General features: G+C 38.2%; 1 protein-coding gene and 1 long non-coding RNA gene across 12 annotated transcripts in view; both read left to right on the top strand.

Annotated features, from left to right (window-relative positions):
- IQSEC1 (IQ motif and Sec7 domain ArfGEF 1) overlaps positions 1-18,324 on the top strand; it is a 357,476-nt gene that overhangs the window by 168,621 nt on the left and 170,531 nt on the right. For 6 of the 11 annotated variants that reach the window (XM_069769828.1, XM_069769830.1, XM_069769829.1 and 3 more), the window contains one exon: positions 1,592-1,678. The exons of the other annotated variants lie outside the window; for them this stretch is intronic. In XM_069769828.1, coding sequence (XP_069625929.1) covers positions 1,592-1,678 — 87 coding nt within the window. The remainder of the gene's footprint in view (positions 1-1,591; positions 1,679-18,324) is intronic. 11 annotated transcript variants of the gene reach the window in all.
- On the top strand, positions 6,347-8,601 carry LOC138681819 (uncharacterized). The gene is made up of 3 exons (XR_011322021.1): positions 6,347-6,490; positions 7,496-7,627; positions 8,231-8,601. It is a non-coding gene; the product is annotated as an uncharacterized lncRNA (long non-coding RNA).

Below are 18,324 nucleotides of genomic sequence, written 5' to 3'. Positions count from 1 at the left end.
CTGTGAATTGTGTGGAGCAACTTGAGTGAATATCGTATGTTTTTCTTGTCAGAAAATACAGCTTTTGCGTGTTCTAACTGCTTTTATCATGGTCCATCGGTGTTTTCAGTAACATCGTCCATCTGTCTTTAGAATTGTTCTGGTCATTTTTCCAAGTGGTTTGAAGGTGCCACCAAGTAGTAATTGTGCACTACGAGGTGTTAGCAGGGTATGTCCCGTGATGGCAATCTGCCTCATGACTGAATTGTGTTGCACTTGTGTTTCCAAAAAGCTCAAGTACTTCATAGGAGTTACCATCAGTTGCTATCTTTAAACAGAAGACCTAACTTATCTTGGCCTGCAGTTGCTGACACACAGAAATCTGGCAACAGAAATCAGAACAGGCTGACCTTGTGTTTTTTTTAAAAAAGGATTAGTAACTGACTCCTTTCTGAACAAAGCCTGACTTTTTTTGCTTAACCACACTGTTTGATCTTATGTGAGAGTGACCTCACAGGATTCACTTTAAGCCTCAGGGATGCAGAAGAATCAAAATCAATCTTCTGAAACATTTGTCAAGATGCCAAGCAAAAGATGGGGGGAGAAGGTGTGTGTGTGTACACATACACACGTTCTCTATTAATAGTCAGTTTGGATGCTTACAAGCTAAATGAGGATTTTCAATTTAATGGCTACTTCTTCCATGTGTGCCTGCTATGAGAGCTAGGAAATATTGATTAATTTTTTTATGATTTCCTAGAAGAATGCTGTGTCTAAAGAAATTTGATTAGGTGGTTTTATCATGGAGGACTTACTGTGCTAAACCTTGCTTAATGTTTCCTGGCACAAACATCAAAAATGCTGAGAAGTGTACTGTGTGTTGCTTAAAGATTTTTCTAAGCTTTACTTCAGATGCAATACCTTGTCTTGTTTTGCAACTCGTCTTTGTTTTTAAGGAAACAATGCAACCATAATGATCTAGGGTGCAGAATATCTTTTTGTGTTGTAAAACTTTATTTTTTCATGCTTTGAACAAATGACAGCAATTAAATTAGTATTGCACATTTCAGAATATTGTTTAAAACTTGGGTGAAACTTAGATTCTTTCAAATTTGTAAGTGGCATATTGCAATACGTATAATTACCAGGCTTGAAGAAAGCTTATGTCCATATTCATCACATTATTCCTCCTCATGTTTAAGCACTGTGTTTGTAATTCCATTAACAAAGAAACAGCTTGACTGGTGCAGAGTAACGTGCAAGTCTGAAGCTTCATTTCCATAGGAATTTTAACCCTCAATGTTTAGTTTTTGCCTCTGTTCCACATGGCAAGGCAAAAACAAAGTCTTAAATTGGCATTTTATCTTAATCTTGCAAGAAAACTTTGATTCTTCATTGCAACAGTTCATCACTGTCATTCTTGATGTATATATTTAAACTATGGGACTATTTCCCCTCTTTATTTCCTGGGATTCAGAATTGACAGCTGTACATCAAATTTCATTCAAAGTTATCATGAGTTTCAAATATACCTATTAGCACATGCTTTTCCCTAAAAAGCCCCTTTCTAAACACTTGGTGTTTTGACTTTGTGTTTTTCCTTGTGTCGTAGGTCTTTAAATACTCTGCACCAGTTTTGCTGTCCAGCTCCATTGTACCATACCCAGCTAGCTGTCCCTGCCACACACTCAGAGTACAGGTAAGAGTAGATACGGTCCACCCACTTTTTATTTTTGGAGAGAGATCTAATGTTAACATTTGACATAAGAAAAGGAATAGTAGTTTAAGTTTTAAAAGAAAAAAAAAAGATTATTAGAAAAACATATCAAACATTCTTAACATCTCATAGGATAGTTCTATTCACTTCTCTCAGGCACTCTTGAATTATACAGTAAAATGAGTTTCATGTGCTTTAAGAGGCACATCCCCCTAGACTCTTTGAAAGGTAGGAAGAAGCTAGTGGTAGGTTTAGTTCTCACATAACAAACATATTGAAATGTTTATATAATTTATGCAGGATATTGATGTTCTGAGCAACACTTCTTTTAACCTCTGAATATTTCATGACAGTATGTGAGGTAAGCCATGTATTGTGGCACTCTCAAGGTTAAAGGCATGGACCTGCAAAAGGCTCAGCACTGCCTTTTGATTTGAATGGAAGTAAGGGGGGTTTAAACAGATGCAGGCCCTTGATGCTAAGCAGAGTCTGCCCTGAATATATGAAAAATATATGTTTTCCAGCTAATAATGCTTCGTTTAACATAGATGTCTTTACTGTGTGTTTTCCAAGCTCTCTTTGATCAAATGTGGAGAGCAGTAATTATACATCTTAATACAATTCATTGTCAGTGCCAGTGTTTATTTTAAGTCATCTTATAGAAGCATCAAAGGACAGCTAATCTAAGTAATTAGAAATGTGAAAACTGTTAAGAAATTGTGCATGTCATGAAAAAATAGTCATTCATTTTTTTACTATTAGTGATTAACTTAGTGATAATTGCCAGCTCATGAATAATATTAATATCAAAATATTGGAAGTCTGGTGCTGAAAAATCAAATCACTTTGTACTGGTAATAAGGAAAGACAAAAACAAACAATGAATCCTAAATCTGTAAATGCATAGACATATTTCTGATTTGAATCTGTCATCTCTTAGTTATCTCTAACCATGCATGTTTGGATTCATCCTGTTGTTTTACACTGCAGCATCTGTTTGTATGTTTGTTTTTTTTCTCCCATTAGAGCTCTTAGTTTTATTTGGTGGTAGTGAATGCATAGTTGAGTTGTCTTTCAAGTTAGTATTCTGTCAGTGAGGAGCAGTGCCTGAACACTATTAGATTCCCCACTTGCTTTTTAATGAGGCTTTTGGTTTTCCTTTGTCCTTAGTTTATAATGCTTTAATTTTAAGGACTTGTTAGAGATCTTCTTATAGGGATGTTGATTGGAAAACCAGTTGTTTCTTGAATGTTTCGCTATCTTTCTCCATGTAGGTTATTATTTTTATCAGTAGCATTTCTTCTGGAATTAAAACTTAAAACAGCATAACTTTGTCCTTAAAAAATCCTAAACTTCTCTAGCTTCTTTGTCTTTCTGTCTTTGTGCAGTAAAAAGGAAAAAAAAAAAAGCCCTAAGTGTGGCTGAATCTGTAAAGCATCTACAATTTTTAGAGTGCTAACATGTAAAACAAGATATAGATTTGGATAATGCCCAAACATATGCCCTAAGACCTTCAGCTTTTCTGTAAGGACTGGGGTGTATGAAGGAACTCATCACTGACCTTGTTTGCTCTCAAGGAAGTTTAGGTCTCAGACTCTCCAACCGTGTGTACATATATAGCTGTAACTTCGTTAGCATGGGTGGAGATACGGGAACTTCCAACAATTCATAATATAGTATTGTTGCCCATATTCACCTAACAGTAATGGAGCAAGAAACGGGTCGGTCACTGGCTGCCAGGAAACTTAACGTGCTCTACATGTCACTCACCCCCTTTCCTGGCTAACCAGTGTAGGTCTACTAGCAGAACGTGATCTGTGCTAACCTCCTTTTTTATTATGTGTGATTAGATAAAGGAGTTCAGGGATTAGATATGGCCTTGTTCTCTCTGACCTCTTTCCCCCAGCCCAACACACAAGTTACCTAGGTGCAAGATGAGCTTTTGCAAAAGATGTTACAGAGCCAGCAAAGCGTGCTTGTGGCAAAGGTGGCCAGCCATGTGCAGGGCTCTATGGGCACGAGTGGGCAGCAGGCTGAGGGAGGCATTTCCTCCCTTCTGTCACCACTTGTGAAACCTTCTCTGGAGTGTCTGGCTTTTTGAAAGGCATCAGGATACTGGAGCAGGTCCAGCAAAGGGCCACCGAGGTGTCTGGGAGCCAGAGCACATGAAAAGTGAGGAGAGGCTGCAAGAACGGGGGCTGTTCAGCCTGGAGAAGTCTCAGGGCTGGTGCTATCTTCAACTCCTTAATAGGAGAGTATGGAAAAGGTGCAGCTAGCCTCTTCTAGGAGAGGATGGCACAAGAGGCAACAAAACCAGATTGCAGTAAGGAAAATTCCTATTAGATAGGTATAGGGTAGGAGAGAGAGTGGAATTTCACCCTGAGCGTGGTTAAACACTACAACAGAGGCCAGGAGAGGAGGTGGTATCTCTATCTTCAGTAGTACTCAGTTCAACTGGGCACAGCCCTGAGCAGCTTGATGTAGTTAGCCCTGCTTTGAGCAGTGGACTGGACTGCACAAACCTCCAGAAGTCCCTTCTAACAAATTATCCTGTGATCCTGAAGGACTCTGTTCTTGGGAAGGAAAAAAGAGCTGCAAGTCTGTTCTGTAGAATTTAGTTTCAAATTATACAGTGATGCTAATGCTGTCCCAGGTAGTATCCTACACACAAATGTGGTGGTGTGTTAGACCCAGACTGTTATAGTCTTCCTCATGTCGGGAATTTTTTTGGTTTACCCGTGAGTTAAATTTCACTACATCTGTAATCTCTTAGTTGAGTACAAATTATGCATCTGTTTTTGTAAACAACCCATATATGGGAATCCTACTGCTGTGAATGAAAATCAGCTACTAGAACACTAACAAGATTGGGCTTTAAATTTCCACATATATTTAATAGCATTAAATTTAGCTTTTAGTCTTCCCATTTATCAATTTATATATAGAAAGCATTAGAAACAAAACTAACAGAAATGGATGCTTCAGTCTAACTTCCGATTTGAGGCTTTATTTAGAAAATACGCAGAGGGATTAATTTTGTAGCCCAGAATTAAAAATTAAATTTGTTCTGAAAGAAGCAATTAATGAATGCACTACAGTGAAATCTGGAGCATCTCTGATTTGCTGCTAGCTAATTGCTGGATATTTTATTCACTCCAGCAGTTTTATTTCTAGTCAAGACGATCTTTGGCATCTGTTTTGAATTGTTAATAGGGAAATAATGCATTTTTAATAACTGCAGCTATTGCAGTAATCCCTTGCTTGCTCATTTTACAATGTTCAAAATAGACAGAAATAATACAAGTTATCTTGCATTCTCCTATTGTAAGAAAAGTCTTAGGAAGCCTAAGCATATTATGTACTTCCAGCTAGTTGTTTGTCTGTTTGTCTTCCAGTTAGCCCACATGCCTCCTGTGTTTGCTCTTTTTTATTATTTTTGTTTTGAAATTAAAAAAAAACAAAACCACACACAAAAAAACCCAAACAGTAATGTCTGTAGCTTGGGCACTTTGACTCCCTCTCCCTTTCTGCCTCCCAAAGTAGAGCCGTAAAACCAGCATACGCTAGTTGAAAGCTGCAAATTCCATGAGGTGTTCTGTATCTGTTAGTGATCATCTGAATACAGGTTTTATTTTTGGCGTGAAGGGCAAAGTAAAGGAGACAGTGGTACACCTGGAGAGCCTTCCAAAAGGGCCTGGATCCATGTAGTCTTGTACTTCAGTTGCTGAGCCTCTTGCTTGATACGGCTTGCGTTATCTCAGTGGCCTTGCAGCTAGAATATGTGCAAAGCAAAGCCCAGAGATACAATGGCATTCAGAGAAAGTAAATTTAATCATCTCTGCTTCTTGTTTGAAGAACAGTCTGTTCCCAGCATTTTCTAAACACATCTTCTAAACACATCTTTCTAAACAATCTTCAGTTAGTACTTCAGCCTATCTGTATAGGTGCTAGATACCTTATACTAATAACATACACATACTTTCGTGCACCTGATAGCTGTTGACTTGGAGTGTATCACTTGAACCTTCAAGTTACTCAGTTGTTTACACCACTCCTGAACACTCAGGGTTCGTTTACAGTCTGAGGATAGTTCATCTGCCCTCTAGCCCTAGTGCTGCTGTAGCCGTTAGCTATTCAGGCTTTTGTGCGATGAGTGTTACAGCAGAAATGGCTGTAGGAATGGCTCCACACAGGAAGATATAATGTAGAAGAGTGCCCATGCTTGGAAATATAAAGTCTTATTCATATCTGTATTCTTTGTATGGATATTTAATAGGCTGACATATGCACCTACAACTGTGGACAGATTTGCTTACTACTAATGTCTAAGGGTCTTTTCATCTGATGTGTTTATTCATAACTATGATTTGCTTGTTCTGATTTGCATGAAATGTTGGCTGTCACTCACTCCTTTCTCCATGCACTTTACCTTCCATCCTTCTAATATTAAATTAGATGCCCTTATCATGTCCAAAGACCATTTTCAAAATCGTGAAGCTAGAGATTTTTTTCTTTTTTTTTTTTTTCCCCAGTGATACCTGTGAAAACAAAAAGATAATGCAAAGGATGTTATAGTACCAAAGAAATCCCATCATTTTCTTGCAGTCTCTACCTGCTTAATGTTTAATCAGCACCTCTGGGAGGTAAAAACATTATTCTGAAAATACTGTACTTATGTGAAATTTTAATGTGGAATCTTTGTTTCACCAGGTGATGTTGGCTTACATGCACAAACCACAGTATGGAAGACGATAGAAGGATTGATTGTGCTATTTCTTTTTGTCTGAGCCACTGGTAGGCATTGTAGCTATTTTGTTACCATAACTGGTTAACACAGAAGCTTATCATACAATGATGTGTAGCTGACAGATGCTTCTATATTGTGCTAGAGTGGTTTGGTTTTTCGTAGGTTTTTTCAAGAGTATGGTGAGAATTCTTGCACACTAGGCACACTAAGGGAAGATCAGGAACTTTTTGCTTAGATTCCTGAAAGTGAAGAATACCCGTTTACAGATAAATTTGGTTCTTTGCAACTCTCTGTTTACTTTTTCAACTGATGAGCACTATACTGTTTCCCAGGCTTAGACACATAGCAAATACTTCACATGTTCTTCATACAAACATCTATAAAGACATTCCACTCTACACAGCAGACTCCTCAGCCCTGTGGTAGTTCCCCAGTCAATGATGAGTCACAGGTGAAACTGTAGCTGCAGGAGCCGTACTTCAGAATCCTTTGTACTATTGATACGACTATTTATTGAAGTTTTCTACCAAAAAAAAAGTTAAATAGGAATCTTATTTCTAACTGAATAACGATTGCCTAGCTGTACAATTTAGCACATTTAAGCACCGTAGCCTCTCTTTATAATACACGTAGATTTAAAAGCTTGACAATATTTTTTCAAAATGAGCAAAGGAGTGAAAGCAACATAGCTCAGACCAGCCAGCATACTGCAACAAAGACGGAATATGCAGATGAAGAAAGCAAAACAGATCCAAACTCTGACCAAATCATATACTCTGTGCTAAGTCAGTGTGAGGTTCAGATGATTATATAAGGCATCTGTGTTCAAACCCTATGGCAAAGGAAAGCTGGCATAATTATAGTAATACTTGTAATTTTCCACTTGATGCCTACGTGATCTAGCAATGCAAAAATGGTGAATTGTCTTCATACACAGCAAACTCTTTGAAAACAATCAGGAGTTGGCAGAATATCATGAAATTTACTATTTGTTTTTGGATTTTCTTGTTTTTTCTTCCTTCATTGTGTTCCTTTCCATCCTCCTCCTTTAGCGTGTTGTTTAGTTTAAAGGAAGTGACCACTCGTGGTTGTGTTACTGATAAAGAAGTGACCTCGTACAAGCTTCCTGCTAAGCCGGCATCCCTTCCTCCACCCGCCATAAAGCACATTATAGCATTACAGATGTAGGTATTCCAAACTACTTCTTTAATAGCCTTTGTGCCTTCTGGTTTGTAGCACCATTCATGACGCTGGCAACTCTGCATGGAAACAGAGTTGTTCCTCCTACTTTAAAAAGCGGTGGGGGGAGTAGTAAAGTGCAGATCTGTTACTCATCAATATTTCTGTATGTAAATCACCAGCAGAAGGGGAATGCATCTGTTCTGCATTTTCAGTGGAATGTGGGCAGTGACAATACCTGTGGAAAGTTTCTTTTAAACATGTTAAAAATAAAGGAGCCGTGGCCATAGTAGGCTGTGTATGTGTATGACTACTTAATGTAAGATTTCCTTTGGGAAAAAACAGAAATTGCCCTTTCAAAACAGCTTTTGCCTCTGAGTTTAACTCTTAAGTGTTGGCCTAGGCTCATTTGGTGGTTCTTCATTGTGTTGAAAGCCCTGTATCTGAGATTGAAATGGATTAATCGGATCATACTTACAAACAAGTTACACAATTTTGTGGATTTAAAAACAAAACAAAACAAATCTAAAGCTTAATTTTCCTAATGCTGTTCCCTGTGATTCTGTTCCTCTGTCTTTTTTCTTTCTCGCCCCCCTCTTCCTTGGCAGGGAAGATAATGTTCTGCACCAGTTCTGCTGTCCACCTTCGGGGTCTAGTAGTCCATCTTCAAGATAACAGAGAAGCTCGGGGTCGCTAAGTGTGCAGTCAGTGCTACACCTGTATAGTCCATCTCTCCTCTCTTACTGGTGTGTATGGGACTGACACTTGCATGGATGCCATAGGATTCTGATTCATGTCAAGTTTGAGTTATTCAGAATGGCACAGCCGTAAATTTTGGCCATCGATGGTTGGTAATCTCCTCTCCATGCTTTTCTACAGCTCTCTTCCTTGTGTCTAGTATTTAAAACACACGCAAACTGTAAACAAATATATAAAATGCACAGTTTATTTTGAACTAAAATAAACAGTACCATAAGTCTTTAAGTGTACTGTGAGTTTTGTTACTGTATGTACGTGGTCATGTGGTATGAAGGGTGCAAACTAATGTGATTTCTTCTCCCCCAAATGTTAAGGCTATCAGGCAGGAGGGGAAGCTATTTCTTAGAATCTGTATTAGGCTGGTTTTACTGCTAACAGTCCCAGAAGTTTGTTTCAAGGTTAGGCAAACATCAACATGACATTTTATGAACGTTACTATATAGAGATTAACTGTTCTCTCTTTGCTTTTTGATTATTCTGAGGACCCAGCACATTTATGTTGTACAGCAGATACTCTGAGTGATTACATTTCTAAGCTTCTTTGAGGTCTGTCTGCTAATTTTGTTTGCCTGTGTTTGTGAAAGTCTTGTATTAAGCATTAGCAAAAGTACAAGATCATTACTTATGTATTTCTGTTACCTAACTGATGACAATATTTTTCTCTAAGCTGTGCACAAGACTGTCGTCAAAGGAATGAACTTGTAATTGAATGGCCCTGTAACTGCAACCAGATAAATGTGAACGTGTCCATGGGTGTCTAAGAATAGAGTCAAGTTACCACTGCCCAAAAGGCACTTTGTTGATTACATCTTTCCAGACACGTCTTGTGGCTCTAAAATAACTGGAGGATTTCTACTGGTTGGATCTTCCAGACTTAAACAGCCCAAGCAGATGTACCAGGAAAGATAATTTCTATGAAGTGGCATTTACTAGCCCAAAGCTAGCAAGAAGGAAAAAACTGATGGGGTGGTGGGGAGAAAAGGCTCTTAAGTCTGTTGTTGCTGTAATGGGTTAAAATGTTACTCCAAAGTGTCTGGAGCTCACATGAAGGCAGAGGTGGTTGGGTGTAGGGTGAAAAGCTGATATTTATTTTTAGTTATTTGTGGCTTTGAGGATGGGATAAAAGCAGAATCATCAGGATCAAGAAGGGAAGAACTGTGAAGGTAGCTTGAGGCTCATTCTCATCCTGTATAATGTGCTTTTTTATGATCCTGAAGGAATTAATATAAAAAAACAGAATACAGGTTATTTCCTTTTCAGTTAAACTTGATCAACTGTTTCTATCCTTCCTGTTAAAAGTTTTCTTGTGCTTGCCTTAGGTATGATTGTGAAGTGTCGGAGGCATAAGGAAGAATTTGCTTGCAGAAGGCTATCTGCCTTCATGGTCTTGCAAGTTTGTCTATGTCCTTTGTTCTGACTGCAGACTGTAAACAATATATGGCTTCTTCTATTATTTGGTTTTGAATGTTCCTTAGTTTCATGTGTTGCTCAGTCATTTGGCATTACAATATATATGAAGTACTTTCGTTCCCACTGTAAAATTTGAAAATTATGTATGCAAAAATTGTGTAGTAGACTACTGCAGTTTTTTATATCCCTGGAAGTGCTCTGATGTTTACTGGGTAGGATAAAACATTGAACTGTTTGACTGTTGCTCCCAATTTTGGTCTTTTACTGCTATAATTAAGAGTTTCTCAAGAGTTGCTTCCCAAAGATAGAAACAGTAGGAATTTCTGATATTTTGACTTGCTTATCTCCCTCCCAAATGTAAACAGTAATTAACTCTCTCAGTGTACTGAACTGAAGCACTGTAATTATTCTCTTCCATAGGGTAGGAATTGTCCAATCTTTTCAATAAGTATCTTTTATATGTTTGTGTAAAGGAAAACAAAGAAGAAAGACTACTACTTAAACATGAAAATTAAAACCACCAACTCTAGGTGCCAGCCCTTTTGCCTTGAAGAGACAGCAGTTGATTACCCTGAATGTGGTTGCAGTTAATGATGTGTCTCGGGAGAAAATAAAGTCAAAGACTGATCAGTGTTATTAGCTGTAACTGGACGCTATCATTGGTTGTTTTCTATCTGGTAGTTTTCCAATTATGGGAAAATAGCATCATTATAAGTTGCTGGCATTTGAAACAATTTGAGTTGGTATCCGTAGTATCATCAAATCATGGCATTTACTCTTTGTGGAGCAAATAGAGAAGCTGACCTTCTCTGATGCAGTGAAAGTCAGAAATGCAGAAGTAAACATTTTCCTATTTAAATAAATCATGGCTGGCTAAATAAAACATGCAGTGAATCTCAGGATTTTGCACTAGAGCCTAGTAGGGGTTCTCTTTTAGTTAACCAGTGTTTAGAAGTAGATGACCTAAATGCTGTGCATTATTATAAAACAGAGAAAGAAAGGTAGCAGTGGAAAAATTTGCTTTTTCGCCTGATCCTTAGATGCATTTGCACTGTTTCTGTGAAGAGTGAAGACTGTCTTATTGTGCATTCTGGTATGGAAGGTGGAGTAGAAATGGCATTTTTCATAGATCAAATTTCTTCATTCAGGAGCTCTAAGGATTGAAGAAAAGCTGCTGGTTTGGGAGAATTCAGTTAGAGAATTTCTTCTTTGGCACCTTTAAGCACTTGCACCTAGTAGGATCAGGCTATTTTGTTTTTCTTCTGCAATGTGGAGTTCTCCTTTGCAAACATATTCAGCTCTTACGTTCTTTTGGGTGGTTTTGCCTAAAATAGGTGGGTGAGACTTCAGTTTTGCAGAGCAACTACTGACTTGCTGTTATTTGCTGTACTTGTGTTACTTTCTCTTTGTAATGGATGGTGGGAAGTCATTAAAACGGCTGAGAGCAGTGTGTGTGGACCCTTCGTGCTTGAATGGTATGGATTTTTATGTACCACTAGATGGAGCAAAAAAACCAGTTCAACTGTGATAAATTAGAGACTTATCTCCCAAAGTAGACTTTAAAATAACTCTAGCTGAAGCAAAATATTGTATAACATAAAGAGAAGAAATAATCCCCTGAAAAATGTAGTAGGGTGCAGATCGTAAGCATGACTGAAATTAAGCTTTTAAAACTCTCCCTTAGCCATTCTACCAGCTATGTAATTGAATGTGGATTGCCACAATTTCAAGCAACTCAAGATTCCTAATGAATTTGAATTATGTATATAGTTTATGGCCAAGGAAGCTCCTTACTTGAGCAGGTGCCTGGGGATGGCAGAATGTAACCTGCTGATCAGAATGGAGCAGCATTGAAGCAGCATTTAAGGTGAGTCGTAGAGGTCGTTGTCAAGACGTAGGGACTTGGCTGCTGTCCCCTCTGAAACCACCTGACTCCCAGTCTTGAAAGGGGGACATTCATGTTATGCAATACTGATTTGCCAAACTGACCATTTTGAAGTGCAGCGCTAAGTCCTTTTTCACCTCAAATACTGAAACGGAGCACGAAGTTCTCAGAAAATGTAAACCCCAAAATATCTACAGAAGCATCTGTGAAAGTACTTTACTATCTTTACGTTGTTGCCAGGATTGTGAGTGGTGGTAGCATTTTTCGAGTTTTTTACAGCAATTGAATAGTTCCTGAAGTGGTGGCTAGAGGGAGCTCCAATGCAGTCTGTTTCAAAGCTTTCTCAGTAAGTGAATCATTACAAAAACAGCCTATTTTATTACCTGAAGCTGTAGATGAAAACAAAGGAGGAAGCCATCTATATTTACTTTTGCATGCTATTAACACTGGAGATTGATAAGTATTTGATCATGGGGAATGACAAAATGGATATATATGCCAGCATGCTTTACAGTCAATGTTTTTTATCTATTTTATAATTATTATCATAAGTACATTGTTTGTTTGTGTAGTTTGGTCTGCCTCTACCTTCCTCAAGTTGTAATACAGGATATGTTCCAGGGAAGGTGGGTGCATGTGTTTAGCAATGTATGAATAGTCATATGGGGTATTTAGATATCCTACTGTCAGATGTCTGATGGTTATGTAGAAAGCAGTATAAGAACAAGACAAACATACAGTGATACTTCTCCTAGGCTCCTGTAGGCTTTGGCAAGAAACTAATCCATAGGTGATGTCTAGTAGATTTTCAAATAAATTGACAATTACTATTTAAAAAAAAAAAAGCATGAAACAATTTCAAAACTGCTAGATAGATGTTCCTGCTATCAAAGCAGCAGAAATTCTCGTGTTACTGTTCTACCTCTACTACATTAATTATAATAATTCAGCTAAGGGTATCACACCTGTATTTACAGGGCATTTGGTGTTATGAACCTTTTCTCTTGTGCAGGTATGTTTCACAATTTCTTTTAACTTCACAAAATGTGCACAGCAGTTGCTCAGTACTGGGTGGGGAATCTGTAAGCAAGCACAGCTGCGCAGAAAGTTTGAATCATCTGCAGCAGTAATAGCTTAATGTGACTCAGCTGAACAGAAGCTTGATTTTTATTCCTTCCTTCCCCTCCTCTACTGCCTGGTGAAGGACACTTTGCCTTCCTTTCTGAAGGGAGGCCCTGGTACCTGACAGGATTACCTGAATGTGCCAGGTAGTGAACTCAGTGCTTGTCGGGACCGGTTCCTAGCTGTGATCAGGGGATCACTTGTTCTGATGAGCTGACAAAAATGGATAGATAAAGAGGAGACAGAACTTAATTGAGTCAGTCCACAAGGAGAAACAACATCTAATGAGTTCAGTGAGAGTTTTTCCTGGCTGTGTCTGGATCAAATTCAGCCTCCTTCTCTCAGCTACTGGTTGGCTTTTATGACTCAGTCCTGCTGCCATTCAGTTCCCACCCTGTGACACAGAGAAGTTCATTTACTGACCCTTAAAAGAGACTTTGGAGACCTTCTTGGGGATGGGAGGGACTCGCTCAGAGTGCGTTATTTTTGTTCTTCACAACAGCATGCTACAGGATCAGAAGGAAAGAGTAGCTATACAGCTAATGTTTTTCGGTTTGCATAGTAAGGGTATAGTAAACATTTGGGTCCTCATTAAAGACAGCTTCTATTAAATAAAGATGCTAATAAGGGTGGGAGTTTTCAAAGATCCTGATTAGTATGGCTTCCTTTGTGCTCAGTTAACATCTTTATCTGCAATTAATGTTTTACCTTGGTCGTTTCTGTAGAATATGGGTGTTGCTGTTTTCCCTTTAGAGTTGGGGATGAGATTTTAGAACATTTGAAAATAATTATCTGTATTTACTAAACAAGCTGGGAAGCTGAAATTTCAAATAACCAAAACCCATTTCTTCCTACAGTTACGTTTACTTTCCATATTCAAGTGAAAATTTTTGCACAGTATTTTTCATGGAAAATACATCCCTTTCTATTTTCTAGTGTTTCAAGCAAGTGCTTTTGGTTTTATACCCATTAGAGTTATTTGGGGTTTTTTTTAATGTTATTTGTATGCTCTTTGGCCTTTAGTGATTTTTGGCTGATGCATTCATAGAACAAATGGATAAAATCAACGCAATATATGATCCATTAATGTAAGCATTTTTTCATAAAGAGATTATGTCACTTCTCATTCACCTCTGAATTTTTTTTCTAGCCAATCACTGGAGCATTGCACACCTGAAAATGAGATAGTATTGAAATCTGTCTTGCTCTCTTCCTCAATTAAATTCATCTTTATGGAGAATTCAATTAGATGTAATTGATATTTTATGACAAGATTTTGCCAGAGGCTGGTGTAGTGCAGATAATTAATCTTGATCAGGAAATGTTACTTAAATAATTTTATTTTGTAATCCTACAAGCAGTATTATTAATAAGGTGACACGTATTCTGACACTGGAAAGAATGGGCAGCTAGCCCATTGTTCAGTCTCTTAGATGTAGCAGATGTTTCTGACAAACAAGTTTGTTTGCTTGTTGGTCACGAGGTGTCTGATTAAAGCAATTTCACTCAGCTTTGTTCTTTGTTAGTGGGTGAGCTCTCAGCTGTGCCCGCTGCTGTCAGCTGGCTGTGGAAGCCACGAGATTGCTGTTGGTGCCTCTAGGATTCAGCATGAAATTGAGGTGCTCTCCACATGTGTTTAGCTCTTCAGAAGCCCACAAAGACATGTCTTCTGCTTTATAATCAGACTTTACTATTGAAGGCTCCTTTTCTATTTTTTTTCCTTTTTTATTTTGGGGAGCTCAATGAAAATATATTTAATTCAGTGCTGTCAATACATACTGGATTCCAAGTAAGACATAAACAGTAGTAGTTCTTCCCACAAACTGCTTGGTTAGATTACTTCAAGGCAAGAAAATAGCCAGTGCTTTTTAAAAAAAAAAACAAACTGAAAACAACTGAGCAATAGGCATTATCAATTCATTTAACATTTTTCATCAAAGACTTAAGGATGATCAAAGAGCCAACAAGGGAGGCAAAGGTTTAGGTGTGTAAGTGGAGCAGCAGGAAGCCTGTCATTTTATTACAGATGAGGTTAAATGAATCCTGAGCTTTGCTTTCATGTTTCATTAGGCATTTGTCTCAGCCACAAAACTTAGTCCAGCTTGAGAAAGTCCGCAGTTAGCTTAGCCATGAATAGGAAAATTTGGGAGGCAATTTTTATTAGCCTCCGTGTAAGATGCTTTATCTGTCAAAACTTGGAGTGGTAAAATATGTAGCTGTGGAGGCTAGAACTGAAGATGAGGTGGTGCCTCCTCTAGCCAGATGTGCAAGTTTCTGCCAGTTGTTTGTTTTATCTAATTCTCTGGTACTGAAAAGTTAAATGGTAGAATAGTCTTTGGGTAATACGTATGAAATTGAAAATGGGGAAGATTCATTTGAAGCTTATTGTCTTTAGGTATTTTGATGTTTTCCTTCCTTGTTCTTTGTGTTTTGAGGGCTTTTCGAAAACAATTTCACAGTATTGTGTGTGTGTGCATATACATATATATGCACACATATATAGCAGTTTCCCAAGTATGATTGTTCTCCAAATATGTACAGCTGCATCCAGATGGCAGTCGGAAGCTTTGGCCCTCTCGGACGCATCTGGGACTGCATAGTCCGATTTCTTGGTTTGCATTGAAGTTATACTGGTTCCCATGGGTACGAAGGCACCCTGCACTGTTCCACTGTAAATACTGTTTGGAACATAGAATGAATATGCCAATCATTTGTGAACTCTGAAGTTATGTAAAGCATGTAGTCATCTTATTGTGGTTTCAACTGGCTCCTTTTATTATGAAAAGTTGTGAAAATTATTATTATGGTAAATTAAATTTTTATGTGAACTATATAAATGTATACGTACATATGTATGCACACAAATATATAAATTTTTTAGATCTGCTACTTATACACTCTGATATTTGCATAACTTCTAAATGTTGGACAAGAGCCACTGCAAACTGGGCCTGTGCAGAACCCCTGACTTGTCCTGCAGCTGCCCTTGGTGAAACCCAGCACCGGTGCAGAAGAGTCTGTAGCCTACGGGATCCATTTGGTACTGTCAGGAAGGTGCCTGTCTCAACTTCTCAGATGTGTTTGAAAGTCAATGTGCCTCTGTAAATTCACTCAGCACACTTGATAAATGTAAACTGCCAGTTGGCTGAAAAATCATGTTTCCTTTCTATTGACTAGGTTGCTCTGTAGCTTCCCCATCCTGCTTCCAGCATGCACACTTACTAACCCCACTTTTTGTTGTTTTGCCACAGACATGCTGACGTAGCTCCAGTTGTGCTTGTTTTCAGATTCTGTGGTAGTTTGCTAGCTGCATGGTATTTAACTTAGTTTTGTAAGCCTTTTCTTCCAGAAAACAATGAAGCTTTTAAAAAAATCTAACCCCATTTTCAATTCAGTAGGTTTGTAGCCTACAGGAGGAGTAGAATTACTAAAACATTTACTGTGCATATATAGTGACAAAAAGGTTATTTTCTCTATTTAAAAGAAGCATCATAACCTCTGACAGACTGATACAGTGCACTAAAATGTAAATCACTGAGTCTGCTTATGTAAATATCTCTGTCAATTTTCTTTTTCAGAAATGATAAAATGAATATAATTGATGCAGCTTTACCAAGTAGTAGGGAAACAGCACATTGATCGTAGGTCTTTGAATCCTCTTAACAGCTTGTGTAATTCTGTTACATTTCCCAGGAAACAAAAGGGTCATGTACACTGATCTATAGCATCTTGTAATCTGCTGCTCCTTCTTAAATGTGCTAGGTAATCAAAGGCAAATGTCACTGACATGCAGAGAAATAATCATTGATTGCAAGTGAACGTATTGAAATAGGTTGAAAGTCATATGAATTCTTAAACTGTAATACTCATGTTTCTGGGCAGCTACAGGAACGAAAAGCTTTGTCATGGTACGTGATAAATTAGCTTCTGGCAGCATAGACTGTGGCTCACGCTGCCTACAGATCTGTGCAAGGGAATAAGGCTCCTCTTTAAGCCTTTTGTTTTTCTGTACGTATGTAAGCATTTGCAGTATGCAGACTACAGGGAGGTGCCTGCAGCATATGGTAATATGTGGGAAATACTTAAGCTGCAAACTTCTCTCAGAGCACTCATTCTGAACTGGGGATTTAAAATCTGCTGGTGTGAAGATGAGAAGAAAACCGTTAGTCTATAAACCAATATGAAAAGTGGAATAAAGTCTGTCACTGAACCAGTCCTGTGGTGCAGCCATGTACTGCTCCATACCAACAGATCTTTTAGGCTTTGAACTGTCTGCAGTCATAATGTTCTTAAGTATACATGAAGGAGAGATACCCAACAGAAATAGTCGCCATTTTAAAGGATGAAGTCATAAGTCTCTGCTCTTAGGATATAATGTAATGGAGCCAATTTGGTGTGTTCGTTTTCATATTCAACTTGATGGTTTTTTTACTTTGCTGCGTCACTCTTGCACTTTAGGCTGCTGCTAGCTGTTTTAGGAGGACGGTAGTAACACTATAGCTTGCAAAAGGACACATGATATTCAAACACATGTTTTAAATTACCCATCCATTTTAGGTTTACTCGACAGCCTTTGTTTTCTGTTGTTTTTCAGTCAAGTGATCTCAAAAGCCATGAAAGGATACTTGCAGAATTTAGATCTTTGTGGTACCTGGGTGCACACTGGTATGGGGACTTGGGCAGAGAGTACCCTTCTGTCTATACTGAAGCTTCTGTGCTTTGTCCTTGCAAGTGGTATAATTTTGTTTACACTGGGGGTAAGCAGTCACACAAAAGAGCAGTTAGCCTAACTAGGTTACTCTTAAGTGCTTAATTCACAGTAATTGAGAAACCTTACTCATAATGTTAAAGTGTTTTCAGATTTATGACTCTCATTAGCATCACTTTCTTTGCAGATGATATGCAAACAAAGGGAAAGGTAGTGGATTCTGGCAAGTAGACACAAATGAGAACTTTTAATGGAGAGTAAGTTTGTCCAGCCATATTGTTGAACAAGACATTTTCAAACACTTCAGGTCTCAGATTACATTAGCATGCTGGACCTTTGCCTCACAGAGGATTAAACATAGATCTGGAAACTTTAATGTCTTCAAATCAAATTATATACAATTGGCTGCTGCTATCAGCAAAGCACTTTCTCTTCCTTCTTTGGAAAACCTCAATTCCCATGTTGCATGTATGAGTTGGTTTTGTTTTCATGGTTCTAAATTTGAGCTGCAAATAGTAGTGAAGTTTGTTAATAAACATCTGATCTTCATGTAACTCTGGGAATAAGTGCAATTTAAATGATGGGCTTTACTTCTAACAAACCCAAAACCACATCACTGCAATATTTTAATATGAAATCAGTTCCTCTGGCAAGATATCACCTTGAAAAACAAAGCTGATTAGATATTCAGCAGATAATAAATTCTAAACTGTTTGCTGTCATGAGGGTGGTTCCTTGATAAAGATATCCACCCTCCCACCCCTGCCAAAGTTCGGGGCTGGGGGACTTGCAGCTCCTTTGGAAAACCCGGGGAAGGC

The sequence above is a fragment of the Haliaeetus albicilla genome, chromosome 24, assembly GCF_947461875.1.
Source record: "Haliaeetus albicilla chromosome 24, bHalAlb1.1, whole genome shotgun sequence".
NCBI lineage: Eukaryota > Metazoa > Chordata > Aves > Accipitriformes > Accipitridae > Haliaeetus > Haliaeetus albicilla.
Note: the sequence above shows the minus strand (reverse complement) of the source record. Positions and strands in the feature narration are given on the sequence as shown.